Raw genomic sequence first — 25860 nt, forward strand, 5'->3', positions numbered from 1 at the left:
TTGCTGTTGGAGGGTGTTTTGGTACCATTCTTTATTCATGGCTGTGTTTTTGGGCAGAATTGTGAGTGAGCCCACTCGCTTGGATGAGAAGCAACCCCACACATGAATGGTGTCAGGATGCTTTACTGTTGGCATGACACAGGACTGATGGTAGCGCTCACATTTTCTTCTCCGGACAAGCCTTTTTCCAGATGCCCCAAACAATCGGAAAGGGGCTTCATTGGAGAATATGACTTTGCCCCAATCCTCAGCAGTCCATTCACTATACTTTCTACAAAAGATCAATCTGTCCCTTATGTTTTTTTTTGGAGAGAAGTGTCTTCTTTGCTGCCCTTCTTGACACCAGCCCATCTTCCAAAAGTCTTCACCTCACTGTGCGTGCAGATGTACTCACACCTGCCTGCTGCCATTCCTGAGCAAGCTCTGCACTGGTGGCACTCCGATCCCACAGCTGAATCCTCTTTTGGAGACGATCCTGGCGCTTGCTGGACTTTCTTGGACGCCCTGAAGCCTTCTTTACAAGAATTGAACCTCTTTCCGTGAAGTTCTTGATGATCCTATAAATTGTTGATTTAGGTGCAATCTTAGTAGCCACAATATCCTTGCCTGTGAAGCCATTTTTATGCCACGCAATGATGGCTGCACACGTTTCTTTGCAGGTCACCATGGTTAACAATGGAAGAACAATGATTTCAAGCATCACCCTCCTTTTAACATGTCAAGTCTGCCATTCTAACTCAATCAGCCTGACATAATGATCTCCAGCCTTGTGCTCGTCAACATTCTCACCTGAGTTAACAAGACGATTACTGAAATGATCTCAGCAGGACCTTTAATGACAGCAATGAAATGCAGTGGAAAGGTTTTTTTGAAATTAAGTTAATTTTCATGGCAAAGAAGGACTATGCAATTCATCTGATCACTCTTCATAACATTCTGGAGTATATGCAAATTGCTATTATAAAAACTTAAGCAGCAACTTTTCCAATTTCCAATATTTATGTAATTCTCAAAACTTTTGGCCAAGACTGTATGTATGTCTTTATGTATGTATGTATGTACAGTATAGACCAAAAGTCTGGAAACATTACTATTTTGAATGTTTTTGAAAGAAGTTTCTTCTGCTCATCAAGTCTGCATTTATTTGATCAAAAATACAGAAAAAAAAATTAATATTGTGATATATTATTACAATTTAAAATTATTGTTTTTAAATTTATTATACTTTAAATTATCATTTATTTCTGTGATGCAAAGCTGAATTTTTAGGATCATTATCACATGATCCTTTATAATTCATTCTAATATGATGATTCATTATCAAAGTTGGAAACAGTGATGCTTAATATTTTTTCAGAACATGTGATACTCTTTTAGGATACTTTGATGAATAAAAAGTAATAAAAAAAAAAAAGTATTAATATTTTGTAATAACAATATACACTACTGATCAGTAATTTTGGGGTCAGTAATTTTTTTCTTTCTTCTTTTTTAAATAAAATCAATACTTTTATTCTGCAAGCATGTGTTAAATTGATAAAAAGTGATAGTAAAGAAAATGTATTATTAGAATATATATTATTGTGGTTTTTTATTTTATTTCGAATAAATGCAGTTCTTTTTAACCTTTTATTCATCAAATGTATTAGACAGCAGAACTGTTTCCAACACTCATAATAAATCAGAATATTAGAATGATTTCTAAACGATCATGTGATAGACTGGATATTACATGTGACACTGAAGGCTGGAGTAATGATGCTGAAAATTCAGCTTTGCATCACATGAATAAATTATTTTTTTAAGAGTATATTTAAATAGAAAACTATTGTTTTAAGTTGTAATAATATTTCACAATATTACTGTTTTTTTTTTCTGTATTTTTGATCAAATAAATGCAGGCTTGATGAGCAGAAGAAACTTCTTTCAAAAACATTAAAAATAGTAACGTTTCCAAACTTTTGGTCTGTACTGTATGTACAAAGTATGTAGTTATGTGTGTTTGTGGCATATTCTGTCTGGCAAAGGTAGCCAACCTTGCTCCTGGAGTCCTACCTCCCTGAGGAGTTTAGTTCCAAACATGCTAATTAAATGGTTTCAATGAATTATATTTTTGGCTACAGATGACAATTTAGTTTTGCATTACTTCATTAAAATAAACCATCTCAGTTACAATGAAACACTAGTTGTTTTCTTTTTGCAATTTTTAAAATTAAAATAAATTAAAAGTTTATTGATGACCTAAAAATATAAATAAAATATATTTTTATGAGGGAAATTTAATGTAAACTTTATAACAATTGTCAGACGAAATACGCTGGAACATACTACCCTTTTTTTTTCTAAGCAGAAAAATGTTGTTGCCTTAAACTACTGTTTACTCCCTCTGTCCATCATTTTCCATGCCAAAATTAAACATCTGGCATCATGGAGAATAAAAAATCCTAAGGGAAATGATTTTGTCACATATGATTAACTTGTCCATCTGGTTTGTAATGTGTCATGGATGACTTGCACAAGGACCCTAGATGCAGAACAGTTCACCGTTGTAAACATTTATTTAATGAAGCAAAACTTTACTGTCGTGCACTCACATTATGCCATTCACAGGATATGCAGCCAGGCAGCTGCTGTCATGATTCTGCCCTCGTGTCCTTGATTTTTCCTAGTCTTGAGGCAGGATCATGACAGACCCGTGTTTTGTGTACAAGCGCATGGCCTTGTCTTTGGGCCATGTGCTTGTGTTGTCTCGTTCCCTTGCCCCGCCCCCCTTGTTATCCTTGTCTTGTCTTGATTGTCCCATCTGTGCCACCTGTCATGTCTTGATTGTTCCCCCTATTTAGATCTCCTAGTGTGCTCTGTCTTGCGTCGGTTCATTGTTTCACATATGTATTCCTACTGGTCAGTCTTGTGAGAAGTTTACCCTTGTAACCCCCTTTGAGAAGTCTTTGTATTAACGTGAGTGTTTGTTTGTAGTTAGTGTTTAAGAGTTTGTTTTTTCATGTCAATCCTGTCCTGTTAAGTTGTTTTGTTTCTGACATAGCCGTTGTTTTCCCCCTCGTGGGTTTTTGTTTTTCCCCTTTTTGTAAATAAACCCCTTGTTTTGTGATTCCCTGTCTGCACTTGAGTTCCTCCTTGCAAACCTTGACAGCTGCAGCATTCTTAAAGCCAAGGACAGAATCCACTAAATGTTTCGAGATGTCAGTCTGGTGATCTTTAAAAAATATATGTTATAATGGAAGAGTAATAATAGAGGCATGAATAGGTGCTAGTCAGGCCAGCAGTGGGTGCTCACCCTGTGGTCTGTGTGGGTCCTAGCGCACTAGTGTAGTGATGGGGACACTATACTGTCAACAAGCACCTTTGGATGAGATGTTAAACCGAGGTCCTGACTCCCTGTGGTCTTTAAAAATCCCTGGATGTCTTTCGAAAAGAGTAGAGGTGTGACCTAGACATCCTGGCTAAATTCGCCCATTGACCTCTGACCATCATGGCCTCCAAACATTCCCCATATCTGCTGATTGGCTTCATCAATCTGTCTCTTCTCCACCAATCAGCTGGTGTGTGGTGGGCATTCTGGCGCAATATGGCTGCTGTCGCATCATCCAGGTGGATGCTGTTAGTGGATGAGGAGATACTTCCTGAAATGTAAAGTGCTTTGAGTGCCTAGAAAAGTGCTATATAAATGTAAGGAAGTATTATTATTATTATTAATATTTGTCAAGCATGTTTACAGTAATAGTCTGAAGCTGCACCTGACTCAATTATGGTGAAGACTGAACAAAAATAGCAGGAGAACAATTACTGAAATCACTTCTGTCAGTTTTGCAATAATATACAGTATACAACTTATCCTTATACTGATCCATAGTCCATGCTATCCGTCCAACCATCCATCTTTCCATTCATCCATCCATTCACATTACGCTTATCCTTTATAGGTCTTTTCATGGAATACTGGAGCACATCTTTGCATATTTCAGAATAAAGTCAGGGATAAAAATAACACAGAAGAAAAGTAATCAGCGTTGGTGGTAACACCTTACAAAGTAATGTACATAAAATATGTACAAGAAACCAATAATGCATTACTTCATTACAGTAATTACAACAATTTACAAGAATATAGAGCCTATATTTCAGTTATTTTTTTAAGTAATTAATGCCAGTTACTTTTTTTCCCATTTATCAACTGACAGCTTTCCTGTCCCAATGTTAAGAGAGAAACTGGGAGAATATGCACAGTTGCTGTGTAAAAATAATTAAATATGTCATTAACCGTGCTGTCTTTTCTCCTGACCATTGATGATCCAATATAACCTATAATACTACTAAGCAAAAATGACTTTATATAAACATAACATTTGTGTTTCTTTTTATTTTTATTGCTGAAGGATGTTGAACTACTTCTCCTGTCTCCTATTCTTCATGCAATCCAGAATGGCAGCACAACTGAAAGGCTTATTTGAGCTGCATCCTCTACTGTACAAATGTGAATTTCAAATGTACACATTTCATTCAGGCTGAGGCTTGTTTCTTTTACTTTTGGTGTAAAATGAGTTTTTACATTTTCCACAAATATAACTTTTTATATTAAAAACAAACGAGCAGGCCCAGCCCAGATTTAAAATGTAACATAAAAGTAATACGAAAGTAATGCACTACTTTCCATAAATGTAAAGCAATTAGGTGCCTTTTTAGGGAGTATAGCAATATTGTAATGCACTTACTTTAAAAAGTATCTTTCTCCAATACTGAAAATAAGGCACTTGTAACTTGATGAATACTCAATTGCCATTTAAAAAACAGCAGCAGACGAACACTTGCTAAAAAAGATTTGACAGATGTGGCCATGACAGATTTGAGAAATGACTCAACTCAACTTGAATTTTGACTTGGACTTAATCTCAGTAACTTGTGAACATGTTTTATTATATATACAAGGCTGTGAAGAGGAGTACATTTTAAAGTGGGGCCCCTTATAAGTTCCAGTTCAAGCCAGTCACATTTTTTAAGGGAATTAACACAATTTCTAACTCATTAACCTATGCGATTACCGCACACAAATGTGGCAGTATCTTCTACACACAACAAATACATGAAAAACATGAAAAATACAACATTATTCTTCCTTGAGAACATTTAGACTGAAGTTGTTACACACATATAATGTTTCGGCATTTGCTAGAGGCGTGGTTTATCATGGTTGACAGAAAATACGAAAGTTACTCAACACTAATTCATTTTGAGGGAGTTTTGGCTGTTTTTGGAAAAAAAACCTTTTATTTCAGTGTATCAGTATTGAGACTTTTTGTCAGTCCAGTTTGCCTCACAAGAATAATTCTTTGCATGGAATTGTCACGCCCTAGTGGTTAATGGCGGATGGAACCTGATCTGTCAACAGCTAGACATTAGACTCACAGCTCACATTTATAGAAGCCCAACTCACCCCACACAGACCTCATGTGAGACAAGTCCATTTGGTCATCAACTTTCCTGACAAGCCCCAACAGCTGCAGTCGAAGTCTGGTCTCTCAGCATAAATGCTAGGACACTGTCATTTGGCTCTTTTTATCCATGCACAAGCAGAGAGCTTCACAGAGACCCTAAGAATCAAGAACATTCTGGACTAGGTCTCTGTACTATACTGTTCTGATATTCAGTGATTCTTTCACTGTTTATCTTCATTAGAGTTATTTTCGTGTAAACGTTTCATTTTATTTGTCCATAAGCAGTGGGTTCTGGACAAAATGAAGAAGGAAACCAAGACAAAAATCTTGTTTTTTGTTATCACGGTGGGCTCAGTGTGCATGTTAACAGCGGTGGTGACAGACCACTGGGCCGTGTTGAGTCCTCGAGTGGAGCACGTAAACACAACATGTGAGGCAGCCCACTTTGGCCTTTGGAGACTTTGTAAGAAACACATCTATATTGAGGACAAGGAATTAATTGGTAAAGTTTGTGGACCTATCAGCTTGCCGGGGGGTAAGTGACAGATTATCTAATTATCTGGTGTTTTTTTTTATGCATTATAATTGTATGCATTATTTATAATGTTAATTTTGTACAAATATAATCAAAATGATCATACATAATTACAATTTATGTTTGACAACAAAACAGATTTTAGCCATGTAAAACACATGTAACAAAGACCTTTAGATTAATAGCTTTTAAGATTAGGAAAAAATATAGATCTAGTGTCTAGTGTTCTGTATAAATTCTGTCCAAATCCTATATGCTTTGCATAATTAATAATTTGTTTGTTGAGAGAATTAATGTGCAGAGCTGTAATCTAGGAAAATGTTAGCTACTTTGAAGATCCCAAAATTAAATATTTATATTTATAAAGTATAAAAAAATCCTCCTTATAAAAATGCATATCCAGAGTAATTATATTAGTGCTATCAAATGATTAATCGCATCCAAAATAAAAGTTTTTGTTTACATAAAATATGTGTGTACTGTGTATATTTATCATGTATATGCAAATACACACATACACATGTACATATCTAAGAAAATATGTTTGGTTTCTATATTAAATTTATATATGATAAATAGTGTTGTCAAACGATTTACATGCAAGTATTTTCTAAATATATTCTGTATGTGTTTGTGTATATATTTAATAAATATACATTACACACACACATATATATATATATATATATATATATATATATATATATAAGCAAAAACTTTTTTTTTGGATGCAAGTAATCACGGTTAATTGTTTGACAGCACTAATATGGTATAATTTATATGAATATATATATATATATATATATATATATATATATATATATATATACACACACACACACACACACACACACACACACACACACACACACACATATAATAAATATACACAGTACCCACACATATATTATGTCAACATAAAACTTTTATTTTGAATGTGATTAATTGCAATTAATCATTTGACAGCACCAAATGATATATAATCAGAGGTTTTCAAAGCGTCTTCACACAGAGAGTTGATAAATCTTTTATCCCTCCCTCAATCCATAGTCTTAGCCCTTAGTCAGGACCCATTGATGGTCTGCAGATCTAATGGGATTTCCCTATCCTTGGGACTTGTATAGGTGCTATGACAACTGCAGCATGGAGATCACTGCCAAAGTGGGAAAGCTGTAAGCAGAATGACAGGAAGTAGCTAATAGGTGTGGTGTGTCAGTGACTCTGAACCTTACAGACAAGATGTATTTTTATAATTAAACAAAGTAATTAAATTTGAATTTAAATTATTAAAATCTGAAATGAATGCTGCCTTTTTGGTATCATATCCCTAAAGCCCAGACACTTAACACTTACCATGTTAAACATACTGATCAGTAAAAGTGTAATATATATATATATATATATATATATATATATATATATATATATATATATATATATATATATATATATACATTGCCCCAAACTTTAAATCAGGCTTATACTTAAGCTTGAGTTTAACAGTTTAATTTAGTGGTTTAAAACATAGCAGCTGTGTGAGTACGTGTGTGATTGCCCTTGTAAATGTAGTCAGTAAAATCTATAATTAGGCCATGTAAATAGTCAGCTGTCCCAAGAGGGGAGATACTCTGAATTTAAGAGTGGTACAATTCCATTACTGTGACTGACGGTCACATCTGAGAGAACAGCATAGATGCCTGCCACCTTTTTCTCAACACAGACATTCCTATTGGCCCTCAGATAATACCACTTTGACTGTGGCCCAAATTCTCAGGAGACCCTATAAGAAAAAAGAGAGGCAAAAGGAGGCATTGATTCTATTTGAACATGAGAGGATGTGGTGGAACTAGCAGGTTGATTTGGAATTACAGGATGACAAAGACCTTTGGAAACATGTACATTAATATCTGCCATTATTACAGTCATTATTTTGAACATAGATCCATATGACAGTTTCAGGGAGTGCGTAATGAGTATTAGAAATAGGGTTGCAATCAGTTTTGGTCTGTGTCATATTAAAAACTATAAACATAAATTATTTTAGACATATGATATGTTTTATCCCTCCTTGCCAATCACTGCATCAATAAAATGCACATGATTCTACAGTTTGTTTATTATTTGGCACAACATGAAAGACTAGCTGAACATGCCATGCTGCATTACAGCAATCTATCAGTCATTTCTCTAAATAAAGCAACACCATCCCATGTGAACATCAGCAGATTGGAAGATTTTGTTAAAAGCATGTTCTCCTCTTTTTTGGACAGTGATTGTCTCATCAAAGCATAGCATACTTTGCCTTCTGCCTCATGTATTCAGTTTTGTCACATTTGCAGTCTCATGGAGCCAACTCTTCAACAGTTGTCAAATATCTCAGCATTTATATTTAGCTGCTCATAAAATTACACGGGACATAAAATAAAAAAATAAAAATAAAAACTCTGCAGTTGCCACTTAAGGCAACAGGTGACTCACACAAGAATTCTTTTGAGGGGCAATAAGCCCTGGCTAATAATTAATTAAAAATGAAATTATATTTATGCATTCAGGCTATCAATTTTTAGCTATCATGTTATCCCGGTGAATCAAACCACCAACCTTGATAGCGCAATGCTCTACCAATTGAGCTACAGGAACATAATAAAACATATTCACTTAAATATTCATATATCAGGTTTATTTAAAAGGTATTAAAAATAATAATGTTAATGTAATTAATATATAATTAATTAATATTTTTACCCTTTAGAAATGAACTGCTCTTACTTCAGACACTTCACACCAGGGGAAGATTCTGAGATCTTTGAAGTTAAAACTCAGAGAGGTGAGTTCAAACCAACGGTGTGCACTGTGCACCATAACGTCTGCTATATGTACTGTAAAGGGTGATGAAATGAAAAATAAACACAGGTGTAGTGAACAGTATATTATACTAGGTTTTATTATATTTGAAAATCATTGTCATTGTAGCTCTTGCTGATTTATCTACTCAGAATACAACATCTCAGCAGCTGCCATAGCTATCTTCAGTCTTCTCTTCATGATTCTGGGCACATTGTGTGTGTTGGGTTCCCTCAGAAAGGGAAAGGACTATCTGTACAAGCCTGCTGGCATGTTCTTTGCTTTTGCAGGTAGGATGGAGCATCTAATCATTCTCTTACAAATAATTTATTTGATACACTGCATTTTAGAAAATTGTATTACCAAAATGTTGTATACAAAAAAGGCATTTAGACACTTGTTAGAATGCCATTGAATTAGATAACAGTAAACATTTATTTGAATGAAAGTTAGTACAAAAACACTTTGCTATTAAAATATTTCAAAAATTAAAAAAAGATACTTTTTGAGGGCACTGTACATTGATTTTCATATATTTTCTGTCCTCAGGTCTTTGTGCCATCATCTCAGTGGAGGTAATGCGTCAGTCAGTCAAGAGGATGATAGAAAGTGAGGAGACTATCTGGATCGAGTATTACTATTCCTGGTCTTTTGCGTGTGCATGCACAGGTTTTGTCCTGCTCCTCCTCAGTGGAATTGGTCTGTTGGTGGTCTCCATGCCACATATGCCTAGAAATCCCTGGGAAACCTGCATGGACACTGAGCCTGAACAAATATAGAGCAGGAATCCCAGATTCCAGCAGGTAAAGCACTGTCTCAAAATATATCTAGACCTCTTTGATACAATGTCAGAGATTGACAAACAGAGGTCATACATCTTAAAAAGCTCAGTAGCTTCCCCCACTGCGTACAGGCATTGAGGAATAAAGGTGTGTAACACACCTTTTATTGTACATTCAACTATGCCAGCAAGAAGCCAAGCTTTTCAATCTTTACATTTTTATTATTTACATATATTTAATATTTAACATCCTTTTTTGTAAAATCTTTGAGATGTAATATGAGGAGTGCAGCTGGCATCGTGCAGCTGGAACTTTTATATAATAATGCTATACATTAACAGAAATACAGGGAAGGTTTATGACAATGGGATGGTTTAAATTGAGAAGTGATTGTTAGCGTGAAGGATTGAAAAATTATTAACATCTGACTAGCATATGTTCAGAAGCTGATGTAACAGGAAAAGTTAATCTGCACTAATTTGTCAGTGAATAGTGCAATGGCATAATGCCACAATATTCTTCTCCAGAAAGCAAAATTCATATCCTGTAAATGCATTTTATTTTATTTTCTAAGATGGTTGGTTTTTTGATTAATTAATCTCATTTTATTGATAGCCATTTTACAATATTTCTCTATTGCTTGGGCACAGTGATGCTTTCAACTGCCCTGAGCTGAATGCAAATGCTTGGTCTGCTGTGGTTACTGAATACTTGGCCTGACATTTTGGAATAATTTCAGATCTTGCAGGTGCAAAGAAAAATGGCATCAATATCACTCTTATGTGAAAAAGTTAAATTATTCTGAGACTTTCCAAGTCTACAGCTTCCTGAAATGTACCCACAAACTATGTTTACAAGCTTGAAATGTATTGGTGTGCTAAGTATTTTTTTTAGAAGAACATGCTTCTGTGATTTGTAATTTATAACCCTCTTAGGAACAGGAAAATTTTTGGGTTTGCACAAATTTGGTTTATGTTTCCAGCTGTAACCTGTAGATCAGAAAAAAGTCTTGACCATATTTTTGGGTGGTGATTCACTCTGTTTAGAAAAAAGATCTTAACAAAAAATGTATTTGGATTCAGCAGGCTTTTCGACAATAAATTAAATTCTATAGAATCTTCTAAACTTAAAGCTTAGTGGGCTTAAAAAGTCTTATTAGACCTGGAACTTTTTTGTAAACTTGGCAACTGGATGTAGAAAGTGGGAATTACTGTCACTGACAAACACCAATAGGGTTTCATAGCCTTGTGGGCAGTTCTTGGACAACAAAAGTTTTAGAGCCTTCTTGCTTGTGGTCCTTTCCTTTTTTCTTTCCTCTCCTATCAATTCCTGTCATTGCCATTGCTAAAAAGAGGGGTGAGCATACTGACAACATTTTTAGTTTTGTAATGGCAGTAAGAGAGTTTGTAGTTGTCTCACCACACGTTGAGGCAAAAACAAACAAACAAACAAAAAACTATTTAAGAAAGAAAAAAAAAACATTTTTAATTTGAAACCTTTGTAATTATGTATTTTGATGTTATTTGCATGTGGAACAAGAGACCGTGGATTTTGGATCATGTTATGCAGCCCAGCAGAATACATGCATTTCTGCTATTACAACCTTATGTCATGCATTTCTAATAAAAAAGTAAGCTAACTCCAATGTTCATGTCAATGTTCATTCTGTCTCCTTTACTGTGATTTATTTAAAAAAAGATTCACTTTAATGTACACCATGCACCAGAGGTTTTGATGTTTTTAGATAAAATAGCAATATTTATTTAGCTGTTTATATACTACATAATATTATCTAGGCATAGTTTAACAGTCACAGTTTAGGTTTCCATTTTATGAACAACAGCTGAAAGATAGCTGTCTGATCTGCCTGCTAATTATTGTCTTTCTTTAAGAAATGCATGAACCACTAATAATGTTTACCATTCATTTTACTACTGTACAAATTTGACGCCATAGCTAAAAAAAGAAAACATTTGTCAACCAGTAATTCATACTTTATGTAAAGTATACTAAAGTCAAATGAACCAGTAATATAATTTGTAATTACTTACAAATGAAAAACAATTTCATAGAAACCAAGTTGATAGTAAGTATGTGATATATTAAAGTGTCTCAAATGAGTAAGTATGTGATATATTAAAGTGTCTCAAATGTATTTAACTCTGGTGAGACTTAATCTTCATCCACTGGCATTTTCTGGCATTTTCCTTGCACATATTAGAGGGAGTAGAGTTTTGGTAAGGGATTCTTGGCAGTACTGTGTGGCAAACAAAAGAATCTGTTCTACGACATTGGTTACTTTCACTTTCATTTTAGCGTGATTTCTGGGTGGAATGTGTCAATTAACGGCGGAAGGGAGTTGTATTTAAAGGGAGCGTGTCATACCTGAATCAGAAGCGGCAATAATGGGGCTACATGAAAATGGATTATGTGATGTGTGTGGTGTATCTGAAAATGTATTTCATGTATTATTTATTTGTAGTAAGTATAATATTTTCCGGGATGTATTGTTCAGTCATCTGAAGAATGGAGAGGATAGAATGAAGAATGAGGATATTTTAGGAAATGGATTAATGGATAGACAGATGTATAGAGCACTAATTACGTTTATATATGATTCAGGTTTGGCATTTAGAATATGATATACTTGAAATGTTGAACCTGCCATGGGGGCTGAGTGTGGACGGAGGAGCTGAACAAGCAGCGCTGGATGAAGTAGGTATTGCAGGTATGATAAATAATTATGATGTATGTGGGATGATAGAGTAGGGTTCAACCTGGAAACATAGTTAATGGTCCAATTGTGAAAGAAGGAAGAGGAAATAGTTTTAAACTTCAGACTTATCACCCAAGGATAATTTGCCACCCAACACAGTATGTGGCGATAATGCTTCTTTGGAGTTAATCGCCATTAAACAAGAAGAAGAAGAAGAATCAGAAGCGTCGACTACGCTGGAACCAAGGGGCAAGGAACTCGACCGGAAGTTGAAGTCGGGTGGGGGCTGCCATCTTTTAGCAGAATTTCACTTGCGTTAGCATTCCCATTGACTCCCATTCATTTTGGCGTCACTTTGACAGCAAATAACTTTACATCTGAGGCGTTTTAAGACTCTGTTTGTCCATTATTTATTTCTAAAGATACACGACAATGCAGACATGGGGACTTGTGACTTGGTGACTTGGACTCGAGTCGACTCGAGTCCCTATTTTTAGGACTTGAGACTTGACTCGGACTTGGAAGTTAAAGACTCGGGACTTGACTTGACTTGAGACACGATGACTTGAATGACTTGAGTGTTAATTACATCATGTTTTCATTTTGAATATAAAATATATAAATTATTTTTTTAAATAAAGTTGATTACTCAGCTGGAGCGCAGGCTGAGAATAGCGTTGTGACTGGATCAGGACAGTATCATCAGTCATGCCCTCTCTACCTTACACACACCACGCCCACTTAAATCAGATATCACATCACATCAACATGTCAGCCTGAGAGGTACCGAGGGTCATCGCTTTTGTCTTCAATAGTTCGCGACTAAAAACGCGTGGAAAACGCTAGTCGCGCCGCTTTCTACTTCTTTCCAAAGCGCTCGGGCAGAAGTGCTCCTGGGGCGTCTGTTGTTGCTAAGCATCAATGACACGCTCTCTCTCAATGAAAACGCGGAAATTTCAGCAAAGGATAAATGGATTTGCAGCACTAAAAATCGCTCGCAGTAGCTCTGCTACTAAATTCATTTCAAAATGACAATCCATATACAGCTATGAACAGCTGTTCCTTCATCTTAAATGAGCTTTCAACGTTGATACGAGAAAGGATGAAGCTGATTGGTTAGTTATTGTCACATGACCTGCGGTGCGCTTGCGGCATTCTGAAAAGTTTAGATGTTGAGCGCGTTGCTTCCATTATGAGCGCGCATACCGCGCGCCTACATTGGAAATAACCAGAGCCATATAGAGAGAGAGTTGCGACAACGGAAGTTCGAAATGTTTAGTTGTCACGTGATTCGTGTAGACTTCAAATAGTTCCAGGAAGTGCGTTGGCGGCCATTCAAACTGATAAGAGTAGAGTGACAGAACTGCGATTTCTGGTAATAAGGAGTCAATAAATGCATTTATTTTATATGTTTATACAACACACTGACATATGTATGTAGCATGAGTATGTAGTTACAGCGATGTTGCTTTTAAAATATCAAATCGGGTAATATTTGAGGATTAGTGTTCAATTACCGTTATTTTAAAAACGTATTTCAGGCTAACGTTAAGTTTTATAAACACGGGTTACTGTTGCCTTTTTACGTTACATATTGTCCATTTTTTCACTGATCTAATGTTAACTCATGTCATATTGATGACTTTCAGGTAGTACAGAGACAGGCTGGTGACAGGTGATTTTCAGCTGGGACCGCACTATGGGTCAATTAACTGTTACCAGCAGTAATTAGCATGTTAAATAAATGTAAAATGAAGCTTACTGTTTATAATTCTTACAATTACATATAGTAATATAATTATGTATTATAAATAATATACCTATTATATCTAGTATAATTATTACAATACTTATTCATGTATACAATATATTCAGGTTTAAAACAACTTAAGCATACTCGTATATAAACATGTACACTGCCATTCAAAAGTAATGATGCTGAAAATTCAGGTTGGCATCACAGGAGTATATTCCATTTTAAAACAGAAAACAGTTATTTTAAGTTGTAATTATACAATTAACTATTTACAGCAATTCATGAATACATTTCTAATAAATTTAATAGCATGACAAGCATTTTGTATGTGTCCTTTCTTTAATGTTGTCCTTGCATAGTCTCCACCATGGTTTACTGTGCTGCATGGGGATGCTCCACTCAGTCAGAGAAAGGTGTGCGAATGTATGGCTTCCCCGCTGACATAGAGAGGAGAAAATAATGGTTGGCTCAAGTCAGCAGGAGCAATCTAAATACAAATAAAAATTACAACAACAAAAAATTGTTAGGTAATTATACTTACATTTATTTGCACTTTTTTACATTGACAATGTTTTACTAGAAATAAGGAACAAGCAAAGCCTTGCAAAACCCAGGGAGCTGAGACTCATGGTGAGACATTGCAGGGAGTCATCAGTGTTACCTATAACTGTGCATTTAACCACCATGTGATATGTACTGTATGTGGGTAGACAAAAAAAAAGGTGTGTGTGGAAACTAAACTGAAGTCAGTATGCAGACAAATTGTGGCAAAGCAATTTGTCATGACCAAAAAATTCAAGAGTAGGCTGAGACCAGATGCTATTCCCACAATCTTTGTACATCGTCCTGTGGTCAAAAAGAGGAGGGCCCTGCTCCACGATGCACCCCTAGACCTGTGAACATACAAGAAATGGCTACTGATTACAGCTATGTTATTTCAGGTGATTCATATATAATAAGTACAAACTCGTACTAGTTGAAGTAAAGTGATGTGATATTTTCAATATTTAACATTAGCAAAACCATGTATTCTACCTCTATCAGTTTCAAAGGTTGAGGAAAAAAGAACGAGGACACTCAGAGAAGGTAAAGTGAGAGTGAAGAAAAAGGACATGGCTAGAGAGGAGAGACAGGGACAGGTGACACTGCCCAGTCAACCAGCAGCCAGTCAGCATTCCTGTGAACCATCAGCCAGTTACCTGGGTCTATTAAAAAAATTTAAGAGACAAGAAAAAAAAAATAAAGATCAAGCAATGCAAAGGCAGCACTAAGAAAAATAATGAAAATTCAGCTATCAAAAAAAAAAAAGGTCCCCTCAGCTCTCCTGACCTGCATCCTCACTGATGCTCCATCACAGAACACTCCAGTGGCACCACTAATCCTCCACCCACCAGAACCCACAGAATGTTACAGTATGTTACTTTTATACACTAACAAGTTTAAGTATATAATACAGTATTATTATATAATATAGACAGGTAATAGTAAATGAATCACAATGACTAAAAACACTCCACCCATGTTTTTGCAAACTCAATTCACTCTAAATGTATATCAATAGGGTGCATTTTATTATTAAGTGATTTAATACGTGTAATAAGGAACAAACTTTATAACCTCATTTTTACCACTTCCACTCACCGCTGTCACACGTTATATTGAACTAACGTAATAGGCTATGTAACGTTAGCTAACTTTCCCCACCCTGCAAAAAAATGTTTATACTCCTTTTTTTCTAATTGCAAACACGATGGATGAAACTGAATTATGAGAACAGATTTTACAATTATTAGGGTGTTCGTTACTAACTTTATTCAGCTCCAGTCCTAGCCTAATCTGTTAGTTATCTGATAACAAACCTTAAATCTACTCATTTAATGAGTGATTATCTGCTAGAAGGTTTTAATTTGCAATTTATTGTTATTAAGATGTACTGATAATATTCAATCTTATTATTTAAACGTCTTACCTGTTAAAAGTGCGTCGCAAACGGTTTGTTCTGCTGCATCTCTATGGCGCGGCATAGGTTTGCTGCTACTTCCGGGAACTATTGAGAGGCTCCACGAGCCGCCATTGCTGTAAAAAAAGCGTTCCATTGGAGTCAATGGAGTTGTCGCAACTCTCACTCTATATGGCTCTGGAAATAACGAACTTGCGCGCACAAAAGACGTGATGTGAACAGTCCCTAATGATCCGCTAGCAGGCCTTCAAAAAAACGTATTCCAGGGGCGGCGCTAGGGTTGGGCTAAGGGGGCATAAGCCCCGAATATTTTGTCACCTTGTCTTTGTCATAGAGCAAAACAATTAATCAGAAAAACAAATGTAGCTGCCGCGATTACCCAATCATGACAAGTGCATATTACATATATATAAATATAAATATATATATATATATATATATATATATATATATATATATATATATATATATATATATATATATATATATATGCAGTGCAGAATATAAATTTTCAGTTGTTTCATACTTTTTTGTTATGTACAGTACAGACCAAAAGTTTGGACACACCTTCTCATTCAAAGAGTTTTCTTTATTTTCATGACTATTGACTATTGTAGAGTCACACTGAAGGCATCAAGGGCTATTTGAGCAAGAAGGAGAGTGATGGGGTGCTGCGCCAGATGACCTGGCCTCCACAGTCACCGGACCTGAACCCAATCCAGATGGTTTAGGGGTGAGCTGGACCACAGACAGAAGGCAAAAGATCCAACAAGTGCTAAGCATCTCTCGGGGAACTCCTTCAAGACTGTTGGAAGACCATTTCAGGTGACTACCTCTTGAACCTCATCAAGAGAATGCCAAGAGTGTGCAAAGCAGTAATCAAAGCAAAAAGTGGCTACTTTGAAGAACCAAGAATATTACATATTTTCGGTTGTTTCACACTTTTTTGTTATGTATATTATTCCATATATAATTCCACATGTGTTAATTCATAGTTTTGATGCCTTCAGTGTGAATCTACAATTTTCATAGTCATGAAAATAAAGAAAACTCTTTCAATGAGAAGGTGTGTCCAAACTTTTGGTCTGTACTGTACATAACAAAAAAGTATGAAACAACTGAAAATACGTCATATTTATATTCTATTCTCTGAGAGAGAGAGTGTGTGTGTGTGAGAGAGAGAGAGAGAGAGAGAGAGAGGAGAAATGTAACAGTTTAATGTTGTATGTAAACTGTGTTTGAGAGAGAGAGAGAGAGAGAGAGAGAGAGGTGTTCAGAGAGGAGTCTGTTGGATGTTTAGTTTTATGGACTCAATGTTGAAAATGTAAAACATTTCAAACACTGTTGGCAGAAGTGAAAAATAAATAATTTTAGGAAGTTGCAATTTTGTTTGATTCCATGATGTATTTTACTGAACATGAGTATTTACAATGCAAATCCAAATTATTTTAATTTACTGACAGTTACTTATATCTTGTCTTTTAACTTTATTAAGATCAGATTCTGCAGGTAAAATAACAATATTAAGGTGACTTGACTTGAACTTGACTTGACATAGCTTGTGACTTGACTTGACTTGCCCAAGAAAAAAATACTTGGGACTTACTTGAGACTTGACAGGAGGAGAAGCTCGCAGGCAATTAACTTAATATGGCGTACTGGCGTTACATTTTAAAATACTATACAAAATAATTAATCAGAATACTTACTCCTGCTCACTCACGACAAAGAACTCCCCGCTCAAGCTCGCCGTCTCTGCAAGATTAACGATGGCAGTTTGCACGCACAGCCACTTAGAAGATTTACATCTGGCAGACAGGTCGTCAAGCTTCGTTTGAGTCTGCGCTTCAGAAACGGAATTCCTTAAAAACGTTAAAACTGGGCTTCATTTGTCCCAATTGAGTTCCAATGGGGTCGCTGTGTCCATTTCTTTTACTGTCTATGGCTGGAACACGGCGGGCGGTGGATAGAGTGGTGACGTGGATAGGCGGCAAGGAGACAGCTGATCTGTGACTGGAGTGTGCATGGTAGGAAGTGGAGTAGAATCCGGTAGCGATCCGGAAATGGAGGATAAAAATTTTGGCGCGGAAGGTGGAGATAGTGAATGGAGTACAGTAGGAAATCGGAAAAGGAAGAAAAATAGAAGAAATGAATCGGAAACTGAAAGTGAGAATGGATTACATGTGACAAGGGAAAGGAAAGAAGGGTTTAAGGTATTGTTGAAATTAGATGCTGGATCTTTCAGTGTCATTAATCCACTGAAATTATCTAAAGTGATTAAGGAAAAAATAGGACTGGTTGAAAGTGTGAAGAAGTTGAGGGATGGTAGATTGATTATATACTGTAAGGACACTAGACAACAGAAAAAGGCTCTAAAAATTAAAACGATCATGGGACAGGGTGTGAATTGTTCAGTTCAAGAAGAAAAGAAATGGGTTAAAGGAGTAATTACAGGGATCCCTACTGATGTAACAGAGGAAAAGATTAAGAAAGGTCTTACGGGAGGCCAAGGGCGTAACTTTGGGTCTACCATTGGGGGGGGGGGGGGGGGGGGGGTTACACTCGCGGCATATGAATAATTTTCTTGTGTAAAAGGTAACATGCTAATTTACACTACAGATTATTTAAAATATGATACTATCTTTCTTGCTGGCAAATGAAATTAATAAAGAAAAAGAACAAAAGTATTCATTCTGAATATTTCATATTATTTTAATCTGAATGATGTTATGATATTAAGGGGGTTATATTAGTTGGATCTGATTTTTGGGGGGGTCATGACCCCCGTAACCCCCCTACAAATTACGCGCATGCGGGAGGCGCAGTAATTGGCGTGAAAAGACTGAAATGTAATAGAAACAATGAAAGGGGAGATAGTTTATCAGTGATGATTCAGTTTGATGAGGATATGCTGCCAAGTAAAGTCTTTTTAGGATTTATGAGTTTCTCGGTTAGGCTTTACGTACCCCCTCCACTAGTTACAAATGCCAAAAATTTGGACATGGAGCGGCTGTATGCAGAGGTAAACAAAGGTGTGCGAGATGCGGTGGAGAGCATGAATATGGCAAATAAGAGCAAGGAGTTGATCCCAAGTGTTGTAATTGTGGAGGGGAGCATAGTGCGGGATATGGAGGATGTGAGGTGAGGAAAAATGCAGCTCAAGTGCAAAATGTAAGAATAAAGGAAGGATTGTCATATTCGGAGGCGGTTCAGGGAAAAACTAAAGAGAACTTTGGGATTAAGAATAATGTGGCATTTGTAACCTTTATAGCTGAAGTGGTGAACTGTTCTGCGCAAACAGAAAGCCGGACTGAAAGAATCAGAATAATAATAAAAGCAGCTGAAAAATATCTAGAGATTGAGGGAATTTCTGTGGAAATGATTAGTGAAAAATTAAAGATGCAGTTAACAAATACGCAAGCAGGATGTGGTGGTTCATAATGGTGATTTTAATATTTCAGTGGAATGCGAGAAGCTTAATTGCTAATGGACAATAGTTTAAAAAATTCATCTCTGATCTTGATAAAAGACCAGATATTATATGTATACAGGAGACATGGCTTAAACCTCAGTTAAATTTTGTTTTGCAAGGGTATCAATTAATTAGGAAAGATAGGGAAAATTGTAATGGAGGTGGGGTAGCAACATTTATAAAACAAGGGGTGGGATACAGGAATGTAGAAGTGAGTGAGGATCAAGAGGTGTTGATGATGGAAGTATGGGAAGGGAATCAAAGTATAAAAATAATTAATTTTTATAATCCATGTGAAAAGCTATGTAAGAATGCAACAGAAAAAATAAGAGGTAATACTCATCAGAAGGTAGTATGGTGTGGTGATTTTAACGCACATAATACATTATGGGGGAGTGTTAAAACAGATTACAATGGGTTAATAGTGGAAGAAATGCTAGATTGGGGACAGTATGTATTAATAATGGAAATATAATAAGAATAGATGTGAGTAACGGGCGTAATTCAGCATTAGATATTACTCTAGTTTCAGAAGATCTAGCTAGAAAATGTGAATGGAGTGTAAGCAAGCAAAGTTCAATGGGAAGTGATCATTTTCCAATATGGTGTCAAATTGGTGTGGATATTGTACAAACTGTGGTGGAGAGAATGCCAAGATGGAAATTTATGGGAGCTAATTGGGAGCTTTTTAAAGAACTGTGTAATAACAATATGAACGAAATGGGAGAAATTGAAGAAATAGAAGAGTTAAGTATGAAAGTAATTAAAGTGTTAAGAAATACGGCAGAGGAGGTAATAGGAAAAAAGAAAACTATAACTAGTAGAAAAGCAGTCCCGTGGTGGAATGAAAAATGTAGTAAGGCAGTGAGGGAAAGAAATAAAGCAATGAAGAAAGCCAGAAAATCTGTATTGTTTACTGATTACATTATTTTTAAGAGAGCTCAGGCTATGGTTAGGAGAGAAATAAGAATAGCAAAAAGAATGTTCTGGAGAGAATATTGCAATAGAATAGGGGAAGACATTGAAATAAATGAGGTTTGGAACACGATTAGGAAGATGGGAGGGATCCAGAGAAATATTAATATTCCAGTTTTAGTAGGACATGGGAAAATATCGATAAAAGATAGTGATAAAGCAGAGATGTTAGTGGAAGCATTTGTAAAGGTGCATAGTAATGATAATATTACAGATAATATGAAGAAGTATAGGGAACAGAAAGTGAAAGAGAATGAGCATATATATGAAAAGAAGATTCCGTCAGGCAGTAGCGTAGACTCAACATTTACTTTATATGAGTTAAAGAGAGCACTTGTAGGGGTTAAACATACTTCCCCAGGAAAGGATGAAATCTGTTATGAGATGATTAAGCAATTGTCAGATGGATCATTGAATATAATTTTAAGACTTTTTAATAAAATTTGGGATTCAGGGAATATTCCTGTGAGTTGGAAACATGGAGTAATAGTGCCAATCTCTAAACCTGGAAAAGATCATTCCCAGCCAGTTAGTTATAGACCAATTGCATTGACATCCAATTTATGCAAACTTATGGAACGGATGGTTATGAATAGGTTGACGTATGAAATGGAGAGTAAAAGTATGTTGTCAGCATGTCAAAGCGGATTTAGAAAAAGGCGAAATACAATGGATTCAATTCTGAGTTTGGAGGCAGAAATTCGAAAAGCTCAAGTTAATAAAGAAATGTTGGTGGGAGTCTTTTTCGATGTTGAAAAGGCTTATGATATGTTGTGGAAAGAAGGGCTGTTAATGAAATTTGAAAGTTTGGGAATTGAGGGAAAGATGTATAACTGGATTTCAAGTTTTTTGTTTGGAAGAACGATTCAAGTTAGAGTAGGGTCTGCATATTCTAGGATTCTCTCAATTGAGAATGGAACTCCCCAGGGAAGTGTGAGCAGCCCTATTCTTTTCAACTTAATGATTAATGATATATTTAGTAATATTGAGACTGGAATAGGAAGATCATTGTATGCAGACGACGGGGCATTGTGGAAAAGGGGGCGTAATAGGCTATTTGTAGAGAATAAAATGCAAAAAGCAGTGAAGGAGGTGGAGAAATGGGCAAATAGCTGGGGTTTTCGATTTTCTGTGGTAAAAACACAAGTAATTTGTTTTTCAAATAAGAAAAATAATCCTATGTTAAATATTAAAATGTATGGTAATCAGCTGGAACAAGTCAAAGTAGTGAGATTTCTGGGTATGTGGATGGATTATAAATTAAACTTTGGAGTTCATATTCAGAAAATGATAGAAAAGTGTAAAAAAGGAATAAATGTCTTAAGATGCTTATCAGGTACGGATTGGGGAGCAAGTTGCCAGTCACTGAAAATAATTTATTATGCAGTGATTAGATCAAATATAGACTATGGAAGTATGGTATACAGTTCTGCGAATAAAACTTTACTTAAAAAAATACAAGTAATACAAAGTCAGGCATTGCGAATTTGTTGTGGAGCATTTAGATCTTCTCCGGTAGTATCATTACAAGTTGAATTAGGAGAATTATCGTTGGAACAACGCAGACTTCAATTGAGGATGAGATACTGGTCTGGTGTATGTGGACATCTGGAAAGTCATCTAGTAAAAGTACTTTTGAAGGAATGTTGGGAGTATGAATACAAAGAAATAGCAAGCTTTGGTTGGGTAGTAGGGAAGGAGGCAAATAGCTTGGGATTGAAAGAATATTTAATAGCCCCTTCTGTTCCAATACCAGCAATTCCCCCTTGGATGTATCCTATGCCATTAATTGACTTACAAATACATAAAGAAATAAATAATCAAATAAGCATACCAACTAAGTTAGTAGTTAAACAGTATGTAAATCGAGAATATTATTCAGTATTACAGGTATTTACAGATGGGTCAAAGGAACCAGAGTCTTGTAGAACAGCAGCAGCAGTATTCATTCCTACATTTAATATAAAAATTGCAAAAAGATTATCGGATCATGTGTCAGTATTTACTACTGAATTACTAGCTATCATATTAGCACTACAGTGGATTGAAGAAGTTCAACCATCAAGAACTGTGATATGTACGGATTCAATGGCTGCTCTCACTAGTCTTATGAGTGGAAAATCGGAATCTCGGCAAGATTTAATATTTGAAGTTTTGCAAGGTTTATTTAGAGCAAGGCAGTTAGGGGTATTGGTGTTCTTCCTCTGGGTGCCAGCACATGTGGGTGTGGATGGTAATGAGGAGGTAGACAAGTTGGCAAAGAAAGCATTAAAGCATCCACAAATAGAAATTAATGTATCATTAAGTAAATCAGAAATCAAGAGATTAATAGCAATTGAAATTAGTAAAAAATGGCAAAAGATATGGAATAATGACTCTAAAGGAAGACATCTTTATCAAATTCAGGAACGGGTTGGAAATGAGAGGAAAAGATATGGAAATAGGAAAAAAGATGTCATTATCACAAGGTTAAGAATTGGTCACACTGCATTAAATTATAGTCTTTATAAAATAGGGAAGCATGATACAGGAAACTGATAATTGCGGGGAGTTAGAAACAGTGCAGCATATTCTTTTAGAATGTGCTGCATATGAAAGGGAGAGACAACAGTTAAGTCAAGAGTTAGGAAGGATGGGAGTTGATACAATTTCAATAAAAGTATTACTAGGAAATGGGACAAGACAATCAAGAATTCATTAATTATTATTTAAATATCTAAATAAAACAGGAATAGTAAAAAGAATTTAATTTTTAATTATTATTATTATTATTTTTTTTATATTTCCTTCCAAAGCCAAGTACACTCCACACTCCAGATCAGTAGGTGGCGGAAATGCACCATTTATGTTGGTCTGCCAAACCGCCATTAAACACTAGAAGAAGAAGAAGAAGAAGAAGAAGAATCAGAAGCGTCATTCGTTTGTTTGCACATGAGGGTAGCCTGTATGAGTGGAAAGACATTCAGCTGTTTCATGGGTATGATGTCATGGTGCGTGACAAGTATTGCACTTCCAGACCAACTTTCATGAGCAATCCTGAAGACAAGGAAAAACTGCTTATTCACCTATCTTGGTGTCTGGTGACCCGCGATACTCATTGGTGCCTTCAATACCTGCAAACGTGGTCAGTACCTTTGCGCCGCCATTACACACACTGCAACACACGCACGCACACACTCACATAGCTTTCATAATCGCACATTCCGTGTGCTTAGTGTTTTGTTTATAATTGTTGTTGCCCATTAAAATTATTGATGCTGTTGATTTAATGTATGTGATTTACCACAAACTTAATGAGATGTTCATCCAATGTTTTCTTTGTTCTCTCTTTTTCTTTATTTTTTTTTTTCTTTATTTTTTTTCACGTTTTTCTGTGTTATGATTTTGAACATACGAAAGAATAAATATCCTGATGACCTTTAGTCTGGGATTATTATTATTTGTTGTGTAACAGGTGGTTATTTTTCTGCTATCCTGGGTTAAGTCAATTTTTGACAGGTTTAATCCTGTCTGTCGCCCGAAGGTTTTTTTTTCTTTAAACTGGTTATTTAAGTTGGGGCGCCTACCACCGTTATAACTGGTCACTGTCAAAGCAAGTCAAGTCATCTTAATTAGTGCATTACTCAAGCATCTGTTTCAAAGCTGCTTCACAGTAATAAACAAGGAGGTAACTGAATCAGTGAAGCCAACATCAATCAATCAATCACCTTTATTTATATAATGCTTTAAACAAAATACATTGCGTCAAAGCACTGAACAACATTCATTTGGAAAACAGTGTCTCAATAATGCAAAATGATAGTTAAAGGCAGTTCATCATTGAATTCAGTGATGTCATCTCTGTTCAGTTGAAAATAGTGTCTGTTTTTATTTGCAATCAAGTCAATGATATCGCTGTAGATGAAGTGACCCCAACTAAGCAAGCCAGAGGCGACAGCGGCAAGGAACCGAAACTCCATCGGTGACAGAATGGAGAAAAAAACCTTGGGAGAAACCAGGCTCAGTTGGGGGGTCAGTTCTCCTCTGACCAGACGAAAACCAGTAGTTCAATTCCAGGCTGCAGCAAAGTCAGATTGTGCAGAAGAATCATCTGTTTCCTGTGGTCTTGTCCTGGTGCTCCTCTGAGACAAGGTCTTTACAGGGGATCTGTTTCTGGGCTCTAGTTGTCCTGGTCTCCGCTGTCTTTCAGGGCAGTAGAGGTCCTTTCTAGGTGCTGATCCACCATCTGGTCTGGATACGTACTGGATCCGGGTGACTGCAGTGACCCTCTGATCTGGACACAGACTGGATCTCGTGGCCACGGTGACCTCGGAACAAGAGAGAAACAGACAAATATTAGCGTAGATGCCATTCTTCTAATGATGTAGAAAGTACGGTGTTATGTGAAGTGTTTCCGGTTCCGGTTTACCTAATTAATGCAGCCTAAAAAATCCTTTAACGGATTTGGATATTAAAAGCATATTAGTATGTTATGTGTATGCCAGGTTAAAGAGATGGGTCTTTAATCTAGATTTAAACTGCAAGAGTGTGTCTGCCTCCCGAACAATGTTAGGTAGGTTATTCCAGAGTTTAGGCGCCAAATAGGAAAAGGATCTGCCGCCCGCAGTTGATTTTGATATTCTAGGTATTATCAAATTGCCTGAGTTTTGAGAACGTAGCGGACGTAGAGGAGTATAATGTAAAAGGAGCTCATTCAAATACTGAGGTGCTAAACCATTCAGGGCTTTATAAGTAATAAGCAATATTTTAAAATCTATACGATGTTTGATAGGGAGCCAGTGCAGTGTGGACAGGACCGGGCTAATATGGTCATACTTCCTGGTTCTAGTAAGAACTCTTGCTGCTGCATTTTGGACTAGCTGTAGTTTGTTTACCAAGCGTGCAGAACAACCACCCAATAAAGCATTACAATAGTCTAACCTTGAAGTCATAAATGCATGGATTAACATTTCTGCATTTGACATTGAGAGCATAGGCCGTATTTAGATATATTTTTGAGATGGAAAAATGCAGTTTTACAAATGCTAGAAACGTGGCTTTCTAAGGAAAGATTGCGATCAAGTAGCACACCTAGGTTCCTAACTGATGACGAAGAATTGACAGAGCAACCATCAAGTCTTAGACAGTGTTCTAGGTTATTACAAGCAGAGTTTTTAGGCCCTATGATTAACACCTCTGTTTTTTCTGAATTTAGCAGTAAGAAATTACTCGTCATCCAATTTTTTATATCGACTATGCATTCCATTAGTTTTTCAAATTGGTGTGTTTCACCGGGCTGCGAGGAAATATAGAGCTGCGTATCATCAGCATAACAGTGAAAGCTAACACCATGTTTCCTGATGATATCTCCCAAGGGTAACATATAAAGCG

General features: G+C 36.1%; 1 protein-coding gene across 1 annotated transcript; it reads left to right on the plus strand.

The window, feature by feature from the left end:
- Window positions 1-5493: 5493 nt before the first annotated feature.
- Window positions 5494-11256, plus strand: cacng1a (calcium channel, voltage-dependent, gamma subunit 1a). Its single transcript, XM_026262707.1, has 4 exons — window positions 5494-5985; window positions 8738-8812; window positions 8982-9119; window positions 9379-11256. The coding sequence occupies exons 1-4, from the start codon at window positions 5751-5753 to the stop codon at window positions 9606-9608; spliced, it is 678 nt and encodes a 225-aa protein (XP_026118492.1). The 5' UTR covers window positions 5494-5750; the 3' UTR covers window positions 9609-11256.
- The last annotated feature ends 14604 nt before the right edge of the window (window positions 11257-25860 follow it).

Source organism: Carassius auratus, chromosome 6 (assembly GCF_003368295.1).
Source record: "Carassius auratus strain Wakin chromosome 6, ASM336829v1, whole genome shotgun sequence".
NCBI lineage: Eukaryota > Metazoa > Chordata > Actinopteri > Cypriniformes > Cyprinidae > Carassius > Carassius auratus.

Bases quoted from the DNA above. Each gene is read 5' to 3' on its own strand.
- cacng1a (XM_026262707.1), top strand. From the start codon at position 5,751: ATGAAGAAGGAAACCAAGACAAAAATCTTGTTTTTTGTTATCACGGTG. The intron at 5,986-8,737 runs GTAAGTGACAGA...TTTACCCTTTAG, and splicing joins ACCTATCAGCTTGCCGGGGG to AAATGAACTGCTCTTACTTC. The intron at 8,813-8,981 runs GTGAGTTCAAAC...TTATCTACTCAG, and splicing joins TGAAGTTAAAACTCAGAGAG to AATACAACATCTCAGCAGCT.